This window comes from Phalacrocorax aristotelis, chromosome 8 (genome assembly GCF_949628215.1).
Source record: "Phalacrocorax aristotelis chromosome 8, bGulAri2.1, whole genome shotgun sequence".
Classification (NCBI taxonomy): Eukaryota; Metazoa; Chordata; class Aves; order Suliformes; family Phalacrocoracidae; genus Phalacrocorax; species Phalacrocorax aristotelis.
Window position 1 is genome coordinate 12,664,109 of NC_134283.1, and position 14,439 is coordinate 12,678,547.

General features: G+C 37.0%; 1 protein-coding gene across 4 annotated transcripts in view; it reads left to right on the plus strand.

The window, feature by feature from the left end:
- LOC142061001 (neural-cadherin-like) overlaps positions 1-14,439 on the plus strand; it is a 62,341-nt gene that overhangs the window by 7,325 nt on the left and 40,577 nt on the right. For all 4 annotated transcript variants that reach the window (XM_075101448.1, XM_075101450.1, XM_075101449.1 and 1 more), the window contains exons 2-4: positions 9,683-9,880; positions 10,756-10,981; positions 13,433-13,637. In XM_075101448.1, the coding sequence (XP_074957549.1) occupies positions 9,683-9,880; positions 10,756-10,981; positions 13,433-13,637 (629 nt within the window). The remainder of the gene's footprint in view (positions 1-9,682; positions 9,881-10,755; positions 10,982-13,432; positions 13,638-14,439) is intronic.

Below are 14,439 nucleotides of genomic sequence, written 5' to 3' on the forward strand. Positions count from 1 at the left end.
ATGGTAGCTGCTGCCTCCTTAGCTAACTTCTCTCCTTAAGATAATACTTTTTGGTAATCAGTAATCATTTATTAAGACACATGACTTGTTATTTAAGGATGTCTGTTGTGATTATTAATTCGTAGTCATGTATTTCACATCTGGGCAAGCTTGGTTTTTCTGTCTGCCGCTCTCAGCAGATGGATACCACACTGGGAAGTCCCTGATAACATGGTTATCACTTCACTCTCTTTCAATTGGTAATTTATATTAAGATCCACTCTGCCACAATCATTTAGCTCCTCTGATGCTTTCTTTACTGTTGTACTTCTGTTTTCTCATTTGTTTTAACTATTTTAAAAGTCAGATGAGGGTAAGGAACAGAGATGTGACAGACTGTCATTTTTCGATCTGCAAAAAAGGTAAGGCATATTAGGAGGAATTGTGGGCTGTCCATAGCTTGAGCCCATCAAAGTTCTCTCTTTAGAAGGTTTATGTTTTATGAATGAGCAAACTACTGCACTTAAAAGTAGCCCATCATATGCTTAATGAATTTTCAAAAATGACTGTAGAGAAATGTTCATGCATAATTGTGGTGGTTTTTTTAAGGGTATACAGTAGGACTTGGTACAATAACCGGTAGTTTTTATCTCATGTTAGGGTATGAAAATGGGAACAGAGATTTCTCCTGATTGCATCTAGAGGCTTATGACATTAAGATTTTTATCTGGAAATGTATCTTCCCAAACTTTAAGTCAGTAGATATTTTACATGAAGACATATTATAAGAGTGAGGTGTTAAGAGTTCACTATGATATTTGCAAAGCCTTGTCAAAACGACCATATCCGCTCAACCAAACCCAAAATATTTTACTTGTAGTAACCCAAACAAATAACAAACCCCCTGAGTTTTCAAAAAACACTTGTTTGTTTAAGGTAGAAGTCTTAGAAGTTGGAGCAACTTCAAAAACAAAAATACTAACCTGAATACTTAATTTGCTGATAGATGTAGACCAGAATATAATCGTGATATTGACCTAAAGGATTGCAAGACTTTTGACACTCTCATAATCTCCTTTTAAAAATAAATTGAAATGACCTAAAAATGCCAAGAGCAACCTAGCTTCTCACCCATTATTGTTTACTCATAATAATATAATAACTCTTCCCCCAGTACATTAAAGGATTGTATAATATTTGTCCGCAGTTGTAGAGACATGTTCAGTCAAGTACATATTCTGTATTGTCAGATTTTTTAAACCAGAATGACTGGCATTATCAGTTTTATCAACTACACTGAAGCAGAGAAGCCTACATTTTTAATGAATATGAGGATTTTGTTTTCAAGTCTTCTCTTATCAAAGTATCCATTGGATTTTTGTGAGAAAAGACAGTCATATAATCCTAATGAAATCAAACATCTGAGAATACGTTGGATTTCAGATTGACAGCATCTTTTATAATTTGACATGGTGAAAAGCGATGGGTTTAGAGGCAACTCCAACCTACAGTATCTGAAATTGCAATCGAACTGTTTCGGCATGTGTGATTTTTTCAAGGCTTGTTTTAACCAGTGTAACATTTGAAAGTTGTTGTTAACTGGACAATTAAGTATTAAAGCCCTCTTCTCCTTCCTGCCACCCTTGCTGTAACAATATAGGTATGTGGGAAATATATTTTTTTCAGTTGCTGTATGAAATGGCAGGATTTATTAGTTTGCAGTATCTGCATGCAATCCAATGAGTCTTTATAACCCAACTTCAGTATTAGGTTGGACAGACTAGTTCATGTCACTTTACATTGAAACCTTTCCCTAGAATGGTGAACACCACAAAAGAGTGTTTTTCACATTCTTTCTGAGGAAGAAAGGGACCATTACCTGATCAAGATACTTGGTTGCTTCCTGCAATTCTCAGTATGTTCTTCAATTTTGACAAGTCTTTAACTTGGATTCACCTAGAGGTTCATGACTTTGAGAGGGCTTTCTGCTCCTTCTAAATACTAAGTCCTTCCATATGTCTTAAATTTGATGTGAAAAATTACTAATAATTTTACAAGATTGTGACACGTTTTATTTATTAGAAATTTTCCTAAGCTTTTTGGACAAAGTATGTAACCCAGTCTTCACAGTATAGGGGTATTAAGGTTTTTTCTGTTGTGTTTGGTTCTGGGTTTTTTTTGGTTGGTTGGGTTTTTTTTAATTAGAAGTTTATTTTATTGTACAAATGTGGTTGTACAATATCTCACCAAAGGATCAAATTCTAACTTTGAATAGTTAATTTAAAATGTTATGTTTTCTCCTATATATTTAGCTCTGCCTTTATTAAAGCTTCTCTGTCTTAACAACTGTGCTTAATGAGGCACTGTCTGCCCTTTGATCATGGAGACTTGGAAAACGGAATCTAGCAAGGGGACTGACAGCAGACACTGTCCTTGATCTGCACTGCTGTTTTCTGAAAGGCATTTGAATAACAGATTTTCATGCTTTTCTTGGAGAAGTGACTTCCTTTCAAAAAATTGAATTTTGTCTCATACTAGGGAGATTTTAGATATTGCACAAATCCTGTCTCTGTTATGGCTTGGACCTTGTGGACTTGAAGGAGTGTTATTGGATGTGCAGTAATTCTGATTTTACTGAATCAGTTTCCTCAGATAGCTGAGGTGGCCTGCATTTTTTGCATCTGTTGAAAGGTTAAACAGGTTGTCGTGGTTCAGCCTCAGTCAGCAACTAAACACCACGCAGCCAGTCGCTCACTCCCCCCACCCCTGTGGGGTGGGGAAGAGAATCGGAAGAGCAAAAGAACTTGTGGTTTGAGATAAGCACAGTTTAATAATTACAATAAAATAAAAATTATGGTAATAATGACAATAATGTTAATATAACAAAACGGAAAAGGAAGGGAAAGGAAAAAAGGGAAAAAACCACAGAAACATGAACGATACAGCCGCTCACCACCTGCCGACCGACGCTGCCTGTCCCTGAGCCGCAATTGCTGCCTCCCTCCCCCGGCCAGCTCCTCCCAGTTAACATACTGGGCATGACGTTACATGATACGGAATATCCCTTTGGCCAGTTTGAATCCGCTCTCTTAGCTGAGCCCCCTCCCCTCCCGGCTTCTTGTGCACCCGGCAGAGCATGGGAAGCTAAAAACATCCTTGACTAGTACAAGCACTGCCCAGCAACAGCCCAAACATCTGTGTGTTATCTGAACATTGTTTTCATGCTAAGTCCAAAGCACAGCACTATGCCAGCTACAGTGAAGAAAATTAACTCTATCCCAGCTAAAACCACGACACAGGTGTAGCACTAAAATTAGTCTAACATAAAATGCTGAAAGTCTTAAAACCTAGGGATATTATGTAGATAAACTGACATTCTTTGATATGCTTCTGCTATGGAAGCCAAGAGTTGGATTGTGTTGATGTAATTCTTACTCAGAGTATGTCGGTAGAGAACTGGTTTCATTAGCTCTATGGATCTAGATATTTGCCTACAGGCATATCTAAAGAAAGATATTTTAGAGACTATCTTTTTTTTTTTTTTGTACTCACTTATTGCTGCTTTTAAAAACCATTCTTGCTGTGGTTAAACTTCCCAGCAAGTCAGTTAATATTTTGCTTATTTTTTTTTTTTTTTTTCAAAGGGTGGAAATTGTGGGTCATGGCATATCATATATCTCCCATGAGCAGAAACTTGGGCCAGCTAGTGTGCTATGTTACCTAATGTGGTTTGAATTCCGAGTAAGGCAGTATAATAAATCCTTCTGTTTATCGGTTTTCAACCACAGATAGGCATGAAAAATAAGCAATTACAGATAGATACCTGTGATGAGGTTTCAGCAGTGGATTATGAAGATTGATTTTGGTGATAGGGAATGAATTTCATCGCTGCAGCTTTTATCAGTAATATTAAGTTAAAAGGAAGTATTTCGAACTGGAGGGAATATCAGAGAAAAAGCAGACTGCAATAGGAGCTTCCCTAAAAAGGATTTTTGATGATACACGAATTGACTCTAATAGGGAATTAAGCAGCTACAGTAGGAAAAACCTCCAGACTAGATTTTATAATTTTAATTTTTATATGAATGGAAAGGAGAGCTGTAGAGAGGGCTTAGTTTTGATATTGCAAAGGGCAAATACGTGGTGTTTGCAAATATGCTGGAAAAGCAGTGTGCTCACAGAATCTGTTTTCATTAGTTTCTGTAGTGAAGAAAAACAATAGAAAAATAAAAAAAGGAAAAAATGCTTTCTAATCAAATAAAAAGATGATTTTTCTGATATATTGCTTTCCATATTAAAAACTAGTATTTCTAAAAGTCATATAAGATGTTCCAGTGTTATGTTACTGTCATGTTTGTGCAGCAAGAGCCATCTTGAATTTTACATCTTCTTGCTCAGTATCTGAGACAGAGCAATTTAAATTTTTCTGTTGTCTGAAGGTAGGGAGGAGAATCTGTCAGTTGGAAAATCTACATGTGTGCCAGCACTGTAATTAGCAGAACTATTATTTTAGTAGGATTTTTTTGAATGGATGACATTGCATAAGATATCTGCTGTGTGTCTGGCTTGAAAGTCAAGTATCTAGTGTTTAATATTGAGGAAATTCTTATTGGTAGTGTGTTACAAAACAGTTTGAAAATTTTTTGTGGATAATTAAGCCTGTGTTGGATTCCTGACTTAGAATCTCAGTAGTGGCTTGACTTACACTGCTGAATATAGTTGCAGGTATCTCTACCTGTTGTTAGGGCCTGATATTTGGAACAGATAATTTAAGTAGAACCTCTCTGTGTGTTTGTAGGACTTTAACCGAAATCCATAGAGGATTACTAGTTTTAAGCTGTTTCTGCTAAGGTGTTGAGTGGAACTGTAACATATTATTTCTCCCATAATGTAGCTATATTACTGCACATGTACTACTTTTATACTACTAATAAGCTACTACTAATCATGCTATATGAATGCAGATACATAATAATGTACTACTAATATACCAATGTACATGTATAATGAATATATCTGCAAGATACCTATGTGGGTGTGTTTTGATGGAGGGATGTATTGAGACACCTTAACTATCAAGAAATATATGTTTCTAAAATTTCCTTCCTTCCACTGCCTTCAAGCACAAATAATTTTCTTAAATAGGGGAGAAAATACATGTTTTATACCTTACTAAAAATTAATTAAAGGCCCAGTTTAAGATCCATTCTGTAGGAAAACAACTGTTCTGTAGGAAAGCAGCTATCTCAGTTACAAAATATAAGAGACTGCCTTTTGTAATGTATATGTAATGATAATTAAATGAAAAACTTCAAATATTTGCTGTTCTTGTTAGAATGTGGAGTTACATTTTTTTAAAAAAAAACCACAACATTTGTGAACATATACTTTGAAATTCTTAATGTGTTGTTCTGCTAGACATACATGTACTACGCATTATTGTCCATGTCAGTCTCTTCATCACACTTGTCCTCTGGCAGATCCTTGCCTGATACTGTTTCATTGAACACCCCAATGTTGTTTCTGCAAGTTGTCAGGTCACATTTGTAGGTCTCTGTGCAGAGTAGTACAGTCCCGTTGGGTGTTTCTCTTATAGTTTTTGCTTTGATGTATGGTACGCAGTCAAGGAAAACTTAGTCATTTTCCTCCAGACTGGCTTTATCTGAAAGCAAATTCATGATGATTTATTTAGTATTTTTGCTTGTGAATCAGATTGCCTATGGTTGATGGAAGAAGATAACATACCAGTAAGATCTGTAAGGTCGTATGCAGTGGTTATGTATACTGGTCAAGGGAGGTGCTCATGCCTGTCTCTTCATATATGTGCATTGCAGTTCCTGCTAACTATCCTAGCAAAATTCTTAAGAGTATTCAGATGTTTCAGAGGTAACCAACATATTGCTGAAAGCTTTGATCTTGCCAAGATGTCAAATGACATTAAGGTCTCTTAACTATTAAAACACAAGTACCTGGAGGAACATGTCCAAGTCCTTTTTAGTTTTTGATGAATAAAGTTTACTAGGGCATGTGAGGATTAATCTCAGTCCTGATGCAGTTTTCCACTGTTTCCTTAAAGAGGTATTTCTCAGTTATGCTGGTACTTAGTTCGTAATTATATTAAGTGAACTGACAATCCGTAAGTGGCAAGAGTGGAATTTGTATCCAGGCTTTTTACTTCTTGTTCAATAAAAATCAGTTATTCTTCAATTATTCAATCAGAATTCTTCAATCCAAATTCAACTATTTGGATAGAGGAATATGTGTGCGTTAAGAACTTAGTAGAACTTGAAACAGAATGAGTCCACAGGTTGATTAGGATATTGATTTCCAGACTCCAGAGAGACAAAAATCAGTAACCTTTCTACTCCTGACAGGGTTACCGAAGTGGCACTCAAATGCTTAATAGATCTTGCTGTTGTAGAGGCAGATGTTCAAAGGTTCTTAACTCAGCTTCTAATTTAGTGCTTCCTATTTTAAGCCTGCGGTATGCCCAGGCAAGCTAAGCTAATAGTGGGTAGTTACAAACTTGTGACAGCTTCCACAAGACCTCTTTTTTTGAGAAGAGACTGGCAATTTTGACACTAACTTCTCCCGTTTGCACTTACTCTTTTTGGACAAGCTTTTAATTAAAATCTTTGGAGCATTAAAGGAGACACTGATCTCATTAGGCACTTCTCATTTAGAACTCGCCCTGTTGTGGGTCGCCGTGGTGTATTTCAACCTCAGACTCAGACCAGCATCTAAGAAGTTCCCTCCTCTGCAGTTTCTTCAGGTGTCTTGGACTGTCCTGGGATTTTTGGAACACGCATTCTGACATGAAACACATTTGGTTCTATTTAGTTTGGTAATAGGAAATAATATCCATGCTGCTCCTTTTTACATCATGATTTTTGGATGTTTTTGTGATGCTCTTTCTGGCTAGTTTTGTGCTGTGCAGTTCAACAGCATCTGCAAGGAGAGGAGAAAGCATGCAGCTGCTTTCACAGAGCCTGTCTAAATGCTGAAGAGAATTATACCTGGGTGACTATGAGGACAGTGCAATAGCGGTGTGGGCTACTGTAGTCTCACCTCGGTGTCAGTCTTTTTTTGTAATGAAGCAATTTGAGTTCATTTTTGGAAACTTTGGCTTCACCTGCAATTTTATGAAGATATTAGACTAGAGAAGCCAACTTGAGCATCCTTAGACTAGGCCTCCCAACACTTCTGACTGCAGAAGTGCAATACATAACACACACAATTTGTCTCAGAATCGAGATGGCTTTGTAAGACTTGGATGTACGTGGCAACTGAGAATTTTTCCATGAAAATGTAAAATCGTGTTGTATGTATCTGTGTTCTTCGATGGTAAAAGGCATGTTTAAGGTTCTTTTTCAGGAAACTGATTGCTTCTGTGATTTACTATTTGATAAATTAGAAGTTTGGTTTTGCTGTAGCCACTGTTTTCATATGTGCTATCTTAAGCTTATATTCCCTGGAACCTTAGTTCTGAGTACAGGATAAAATTACAAAGAAATTAATTTGGATTTGACAAGTTACTGTCAATACACTTTCTGTTGCTCTTTAGAGAAAGAAAAAAAAAGTGATATATTTGCAGTTACAGTTCTAAAATTCAGATTAATACAGTTTTACAAGTTTAAGGAGAGATGCTGTGATTATGTTGTGTGAATGCTGATTTTTCTAAGAGAATTTTCTGAATCAGAACAAAGTACTCAGAGGTCATGATGGATTAAGTCTCAGGAATCTAAACTAAGAAACTTACATTTGACTTTGTTAATCACTGCACCAAGGAGTTTTCTTTACGACAATCCACTTACTGGTTGTTTATAGATTGCGGATTATGATACGCTGTACTAAATATGCCATTTGCTATTAGGCAGAGGTTCGTAATTATGAAAAGCTGAAGCTTGCAAGAGACTGATGTGAAAGATATGTTAGTACTGCTGTGGGAGCGAAGGGGTAACATCAGTAAATGCATACATCAGACAAAGTAACATATTTTAGTTGGAACATAGGTGTGTTTTGGAGAGGGATGTAATGCTGCAGTTAAGGAAGGGGAGAAGAAGAGAGAGTACAGCTGCTCAGCCTGAGTGGCACCCTCCTGGGACAATATTCCTCTTTAGAAAGATAACCCTGTTTACAAGATCTTGACAACACTTTATGTTTAGAGTCTTAAACACTAAGTTCTTTGGATTATTAATTAGATTTAAATTAAACCTGATAATTTTAGATGTTCCTCTTTGTACATTGTTTCAGTTCCTGTAAAGCTATTTTGAAAATAAATGTGTGTGTGTATAGATATGTTTTCATGTATGTATAAATAATAAATACACACTGAAATAAAGTATTAACACCATCAACTTCAAAAATTCTGACTTTGCATCCACTATTAAACCTGTGGATAAATCGTGTTGTAAATGTAGACAGTTGTTTTTACCTGGACCTTTTACTTCCCCAGGCTTGTTAGCTGGGACATAGTGCTATGTCAATGCAGTTGTACTGCTTTCGGAGTCAGACAGGGCGTGCATACACCACTTTTCTGGAGCCAGAGGCATTAAATAAGGACTGCAGGAACACTCAAGTTGGCTTCGGTAGCAAAACATTTTAAAAGTTCAGTGCCTTTCCACTTGGAGCCATGCTGGCCAAAAGGCCCAAGTTACGTTTATACTACGCTCCCTAATGTTGCTGATAAATATTATCAGTTACAAAAAAAATACTTGTGTGTCAGAGTGTTGTGTGATCCCAGCTAAGTTGCTTCAAAATCTGAGCTAGCTGTGTGTGATTGGAGGAAGCATTTTTTTTCAGTTGAAAGTATGTATAAATTCATTAAGGAGGAAATGGCTTTCTGTCTCCTGTATAAGTTTGCTTTCTCTGGAATGTGAAGATTTTAATCCTATCCTTTGGTCTTGTGTTCAGAAAATTTCTTCACCCAGGGTATTTTCCCAATCTGTCCTCCTTTAACAGGAATGCTTAATTCCATTCCTGCAAATTTCAGAGCAGTTTCTTCAGTCTGACATTTTTTCCTTTCTGCTACCGTTTCAGCAATACCTGCCTGATATTTATTACTTGTTTAGGAGCTCTACTGTCTTTACTGCTTGATTTAATAATGGTAGAGGTATAAGAAATACTTTTCCTTAATTTTTAAGGATCTTCTGTTGTCAGTTTTTGGAGGATTGAATAGTTCCATTCTGTGGTGGTTTGTTTTGGGGGTTTTGTTTGTTTTTTAACAGCATTGAATCTTTAACAGAAGTGAAAAACATTGGGATTTCAGTGAACTTCCGAACCAGGAAAATCACTAGTTAGAGTAGATGGGTTAGAATTTTTTGATGACAAATATTTAATTTTCAAAATTCAGTGTTGCTGTAATCATTGCATAAATAAAATAATTCTTGATTTTTTTTTAATCAAAAAAACTTTTCAGAAAATGTGTTCTTAAATTTTGAAAATTTAAGAATGTGTGATCTTTCCTAAAAAGAAATATTAGTAGAGTGTAATATAGCCCTGGTCTTGCAGTTCAGCAGTACTTGTACTGGCTGTCCCCTCCCCCCATTTGTGAGTGCAGAAGAGCCTTGAAAACCAAGTTTTTCTGGATTCTGTGCCAACAATATTGCAGACAACACATGCTCAGGAATTGATACATGTTTCTCTTACTCTGAGTGCCATAAGTAGCTGTCTAAGTGTTTCTTAATTTTTCTGTGACCGTTAGGAAAGGATTGGTACTTGGTGCACTTGACACTTACTGTGACAGACGTGAATGACAACGTACCTGAATGGGCCATGGAGCCCTTCCCGTTCTTGGCTGTGGTTTCCCCTGAAGCTGCAGGAGGTACTGAAGTATACAAGCTGTTTGCTGTGGATGCAGATGAAGGGATCCATGGAGCTGTAGAATATTTTCTCTTGGAAGGTAATTTTTAACCCCCGCATTCCCTGTGTATTAGGCTTCACTGCTGTGACTTTTTTGTCTTTTATCCTCAGTTTTGTTACTGAAAGATCTTCCCTTCCTCTGGCAAAAGGTTCATAAGCCTTCACCTCTGTGTGTGAGAAAAATCAACTTTATTGAGGGTACAGACAGATCTGCCAGACCTGAAGTGTGTTCTTCTTGCGAAGTTGGGTTCCTGCCTATATTGTCCCCCGGGGATGATGGGGGCTAGGAGGAATCAGTGATCCTCAGGGCTTTGGCAAGGGGGTGGCAATGGCAGCAGTAGTTGGCACCTCTCTGCTGGACTGCCTGTTTATGAGACGGGAGTATGTGGAGCACAGTTTGTTGGGTGGAGAGGGTTAATATTCCTTCTGCCTTGTGGGAGTTTTGCTTCTGGTCCATTTCTAACAAATTTTTGAGGGTCTGGGTTGTGCCTTAGCTTTGTAAAGCTAGTACAGACTCATTAACAGTTTTCTTTGTGGGGGTCTTAAAGAAACTTTGGTAATAGTTCAAAACTGTGTAAGAAGAAGGAGAGTAGAAATACTGTTCTAAAGGTGAATTTGTTCCTCTTGGCCAGAACTCTAGCAGGGTATTTTCTAATAAGGGACGTTTAGGGTCAAACAACAGCAAAGCATGGGAGGATAAAGAAGAGTGATAATTGTCCAGAGAAGTAAAATGCAACTTAGAAATTTAATCATGAATGTAATTACTGATTTCTAAGTTCTAAACAAACTTATGAATTTTTGGGTGCATGCTGATTCTAAGACAACAACCAACTGGAGAATTGATACTGTATTTTCCCCTTTTAATAAAATAAAAATGTTCTTGCTGACAACAATTTGTGGATCTGTTCTTTTTAGGTGGCGAAGACAGATTTGAAGTTGAGAAGGACACTGGCTGGGTTAAAACGACAGGTTTGCCATTGGTGAGGGACAAGGAGTATTTACTGACTGTGATTGCAGCAGATAAACTTGGAAGCAGAGGGTCTCCAGCCTGTGTCTCTGTAATTGCTGGATTTCGGCCACCACAGTTCACCAACCTATCATACTTTGTTTATGTTCCTGAAAGTATGCCGCAAGGAAAATGGTAAGTAACAGTTAAAAATAATGCAGTGAGATTGTGTTGCTAGTTTAACTTTTCTTTGATCTCCCCAAATCCTCAGTATTGTTTGTGAATCATAAATAGATACGGTGAGTAGTAATTCAGATATCTTAATAGAAGTGATCAAGATACAGTTTGATTGATGGATTTTTTTTTTTTAGTCACCCTTTTATACAGAAATGCGGTATTGAGTAATCAGTTTCTTGCCTTTTTAAATTATATGGAAAGTATTAGCAGATGTTGACTGTGTCTTAATTTTCAAACAGATTGCAGAATACAAATTAGAACTGTTACACCATGAAAAAAGATATCCTGGTGTGAAAGAATATATTCATTTCGTGTCAAATATAGAGAATTGCCTTCTCCATCAAGTGAAAACCAGAAAAAACAAAAGACTTTCTTTGCTGTCTTCATCAATCATGGTGACAAACTGAGCAAGAATTGAGATACCACAAAACTTGTCATTTTATTTTTTCATCCTTTGTCTAACCATGTGGATCTAAATATCATAGAAAATATTAGTAATGTAGGTCCACCTGAATACTCAGTTCTGTCTGTCCCAGACTGTTTTGTTTTTAGGGCAAACAGATCCTTTTCGAGTTGAATACTTTTGTGTCCAGTAAATGTCTTCCTTGTGTGGTCATTCAGCTGTTGTTATATTGCCTGTAGTGTTCTATTTTACTGTTCAGTCTACAACGTTCAGTTTTACAGTGTCTAAATAACCAAGGTGTGTTAAGATAAAAAAAAAAAAAAGCAACACTTAATAGTAGACAACAAGGTTTTTCTTTAAAACTGCAATAAACTATAATAGCACAGGCACAAAAAAATGCAAGAACTGCAAAATGCTACAATACTTAACAGGTGCCTGCCATCTTGGGTTCAGTAATGTTTAGGATTAAAAATAATGAAATTCTTTAACTATCTTTTATCACTATTTAAAATTAGGTTTGCACACCTAAGGTGATAATAGGTTAGTCAGCTTCTCAAGTTACTAGATAATGTCTGAAAGGAATGAAGTATTTAATGTAGTTATTACTATTATGTCAGAAGAGGTTCTAATATACACAATATGCACAGTGAAAGTGGTTTCCTGTTGCGTGTTGACCAGAAATAGTCATGAAAATCCATGTAGAATCCTAAAATTCTGATACTTAAATTGGACCAATTAGACAAGTATGCAGGAGAACAGAGCTGCTGCCATGCACTGCATTTCTGGGTTTAGGATTTCACAATTGTAGGCTCATTTAAGACTGCTGCTGAGCAGAGGAGCGTTACCAAAGCTTTCTCTTCCTTTGGTCTGCCACTAGTACTAATACACTAGCTGCATAGGCGGGCTGATCTGATGAAAGACAAAGCCAAAAAAAGAAAACCAAGTTTTCAGTTGGGTTGTTAAATGTGCTCACAGCATAGCATTGTGATTTTTAGTTCTGACAGGAGAGGAGAGGTGGTGTGAACATGCAGCCAGGGTAGGGAGTTAGGAGGAGGGCAAAATAATTCCTGTTGGCAGGCATACGGTCGTGCACTGCCTGAAACTGACTGTGAGAACACACCATAGGAAAATACAGAAAAATACTAAAGTGAGATAGTGACCTACAGCAACCTTTTCCATTGTTTCAGTAGCACACCTGAGGGAAGTGAGAAGACAGCAGCATGGAAGTACAATGGGGAAAGAGGTGTTTGGACAAACTGAGTTTTGTCTTTTTGGTTGTAGGTGTCACTGGATCATACATGTTGGTGGGTTCTCCTGGGAGATGGAATTCTTTTTCCTAAGAATCCTGCATGATAAGGCAACAAACACTTGAGGAATTAGTATTCTGTTTTAAACCACTTAAAAACACTTTTTAAAGAATTTCTTCTTTTACTTCATACTGCAAGTGTTTTTCCCACTTGAAGACTTTAAATGCATTGGACTTCTTCAGTGGAAAAAAATAGTGCCAGACAAGAGCTAAAAGCATATGTCCTGTATAACCTGTAACATGCATGCTGTTAGTGACTGGCTGTTAACCTTCTGCAGTTATCTGTTGAAACTTCAGGATGGTATGACTGCAGCAGCAGCAAACTTACCATGCTGTTATTAAAGTTAATCTTTTGCATCTTGCTTTATCTTTTAGTTTCCTGCCTGAAACTACCATAGAAGGAAGTTGGAGTAGGCAAATTCAGTTGTGGCAAAAATGAAATCCTCTGCTCCTGTGTTTTTAATCCTTACTGAGTTCTCCTTCCAAGAATCCTATCTTTATCTGTTTAACCTCAAGATGATAGACTACTGTATAACAAAATGTTTGGTGTTTAGGTACAGCTATCTCACTGACTTCGGTGAGTGTTGCTCTGATCAGACCTACAGGAATTGCATCATCATTTCTGATACGTATAATTATTGTTATATCTTTCAGTATGTTGTATTATGTGCCTAAGAGTCCTTTTTTTTTTTAAATGCAGCTTTCTTACAGTCACTGCTATATCATATCAAAAGAAATCCCTGAGCTACAGTTTACTAACTAATCCTAGTGGTCTGTTCAGTATTGATGGGGCAACAGGAGATATCAGTTTAACTCGGAGTGTGGATTGTGAGGGTGACCAACACCAGTATCTTCTTTTGGTCAGAGCAGAGGAAAATCAGGAACAGTTCAGTAGTGCAGCTGAGGTAGGTGTTTGCTTCTGGCAGTCTGTGTGTACTTCCATTTTCCTTCACCCTTTCCAGATTTCTGTATGGATTCACTAGGGGCTTCCATTTCCCCAGCTCATGTTGTCTGTTCTGTTGTCCATTTTAAAAGTCTTTCTGTCTATGGGTAGAAGTTGAGGGCCGGTTTAGGGGCTTTTAAGAGTTTACTCTTGCAGATGCTGAAAAGGTTATTTCTGAGGGATCAATATGCCATCCCATCATACGTCCTAGGCCTTATCTGGGAAGATATGGAAATGGATGCAGCTAAGCCAGACATGAGGTTTTGTCTTACTCTAAGCCTTCATAAAGTATGGTGTATATTGGAGATTATTCCAATTTAAAACAAAGGCAGAACAGAAAACAGTTTGTTTCATATGAAAAGCATGGTATGAACCTGTAAAGAGAGAAAGTAGTAAAAACTCAGATATTAAAAGGTGATGGCTTATGGTGTTTTAGAAAGCTGTTCGACAGCAAAAATATTTCTAAATATAGTTATTACAGTTACTTGAATTCAAGGATTCACTGAGCTAGGAAATGCATGCAATATAACAGTTTGACCCTGCTGCAGGAAATAAGATGTACACTGTAGAGGGAACAGGAGGCAGAATTATTAGGAACAAGTATGAAGACATAGAAAGACAGTGAAACAGTATGTCATTGTAACAAACACTGTCTGTAGCACATCAGAGAATGATAATTTCTGTTGACCCTTTTACGTACTACAAGATGAAGAGTGGTAGAATATGACTTGAAAGAGGATTATGAGATGATTTTACAAACATAT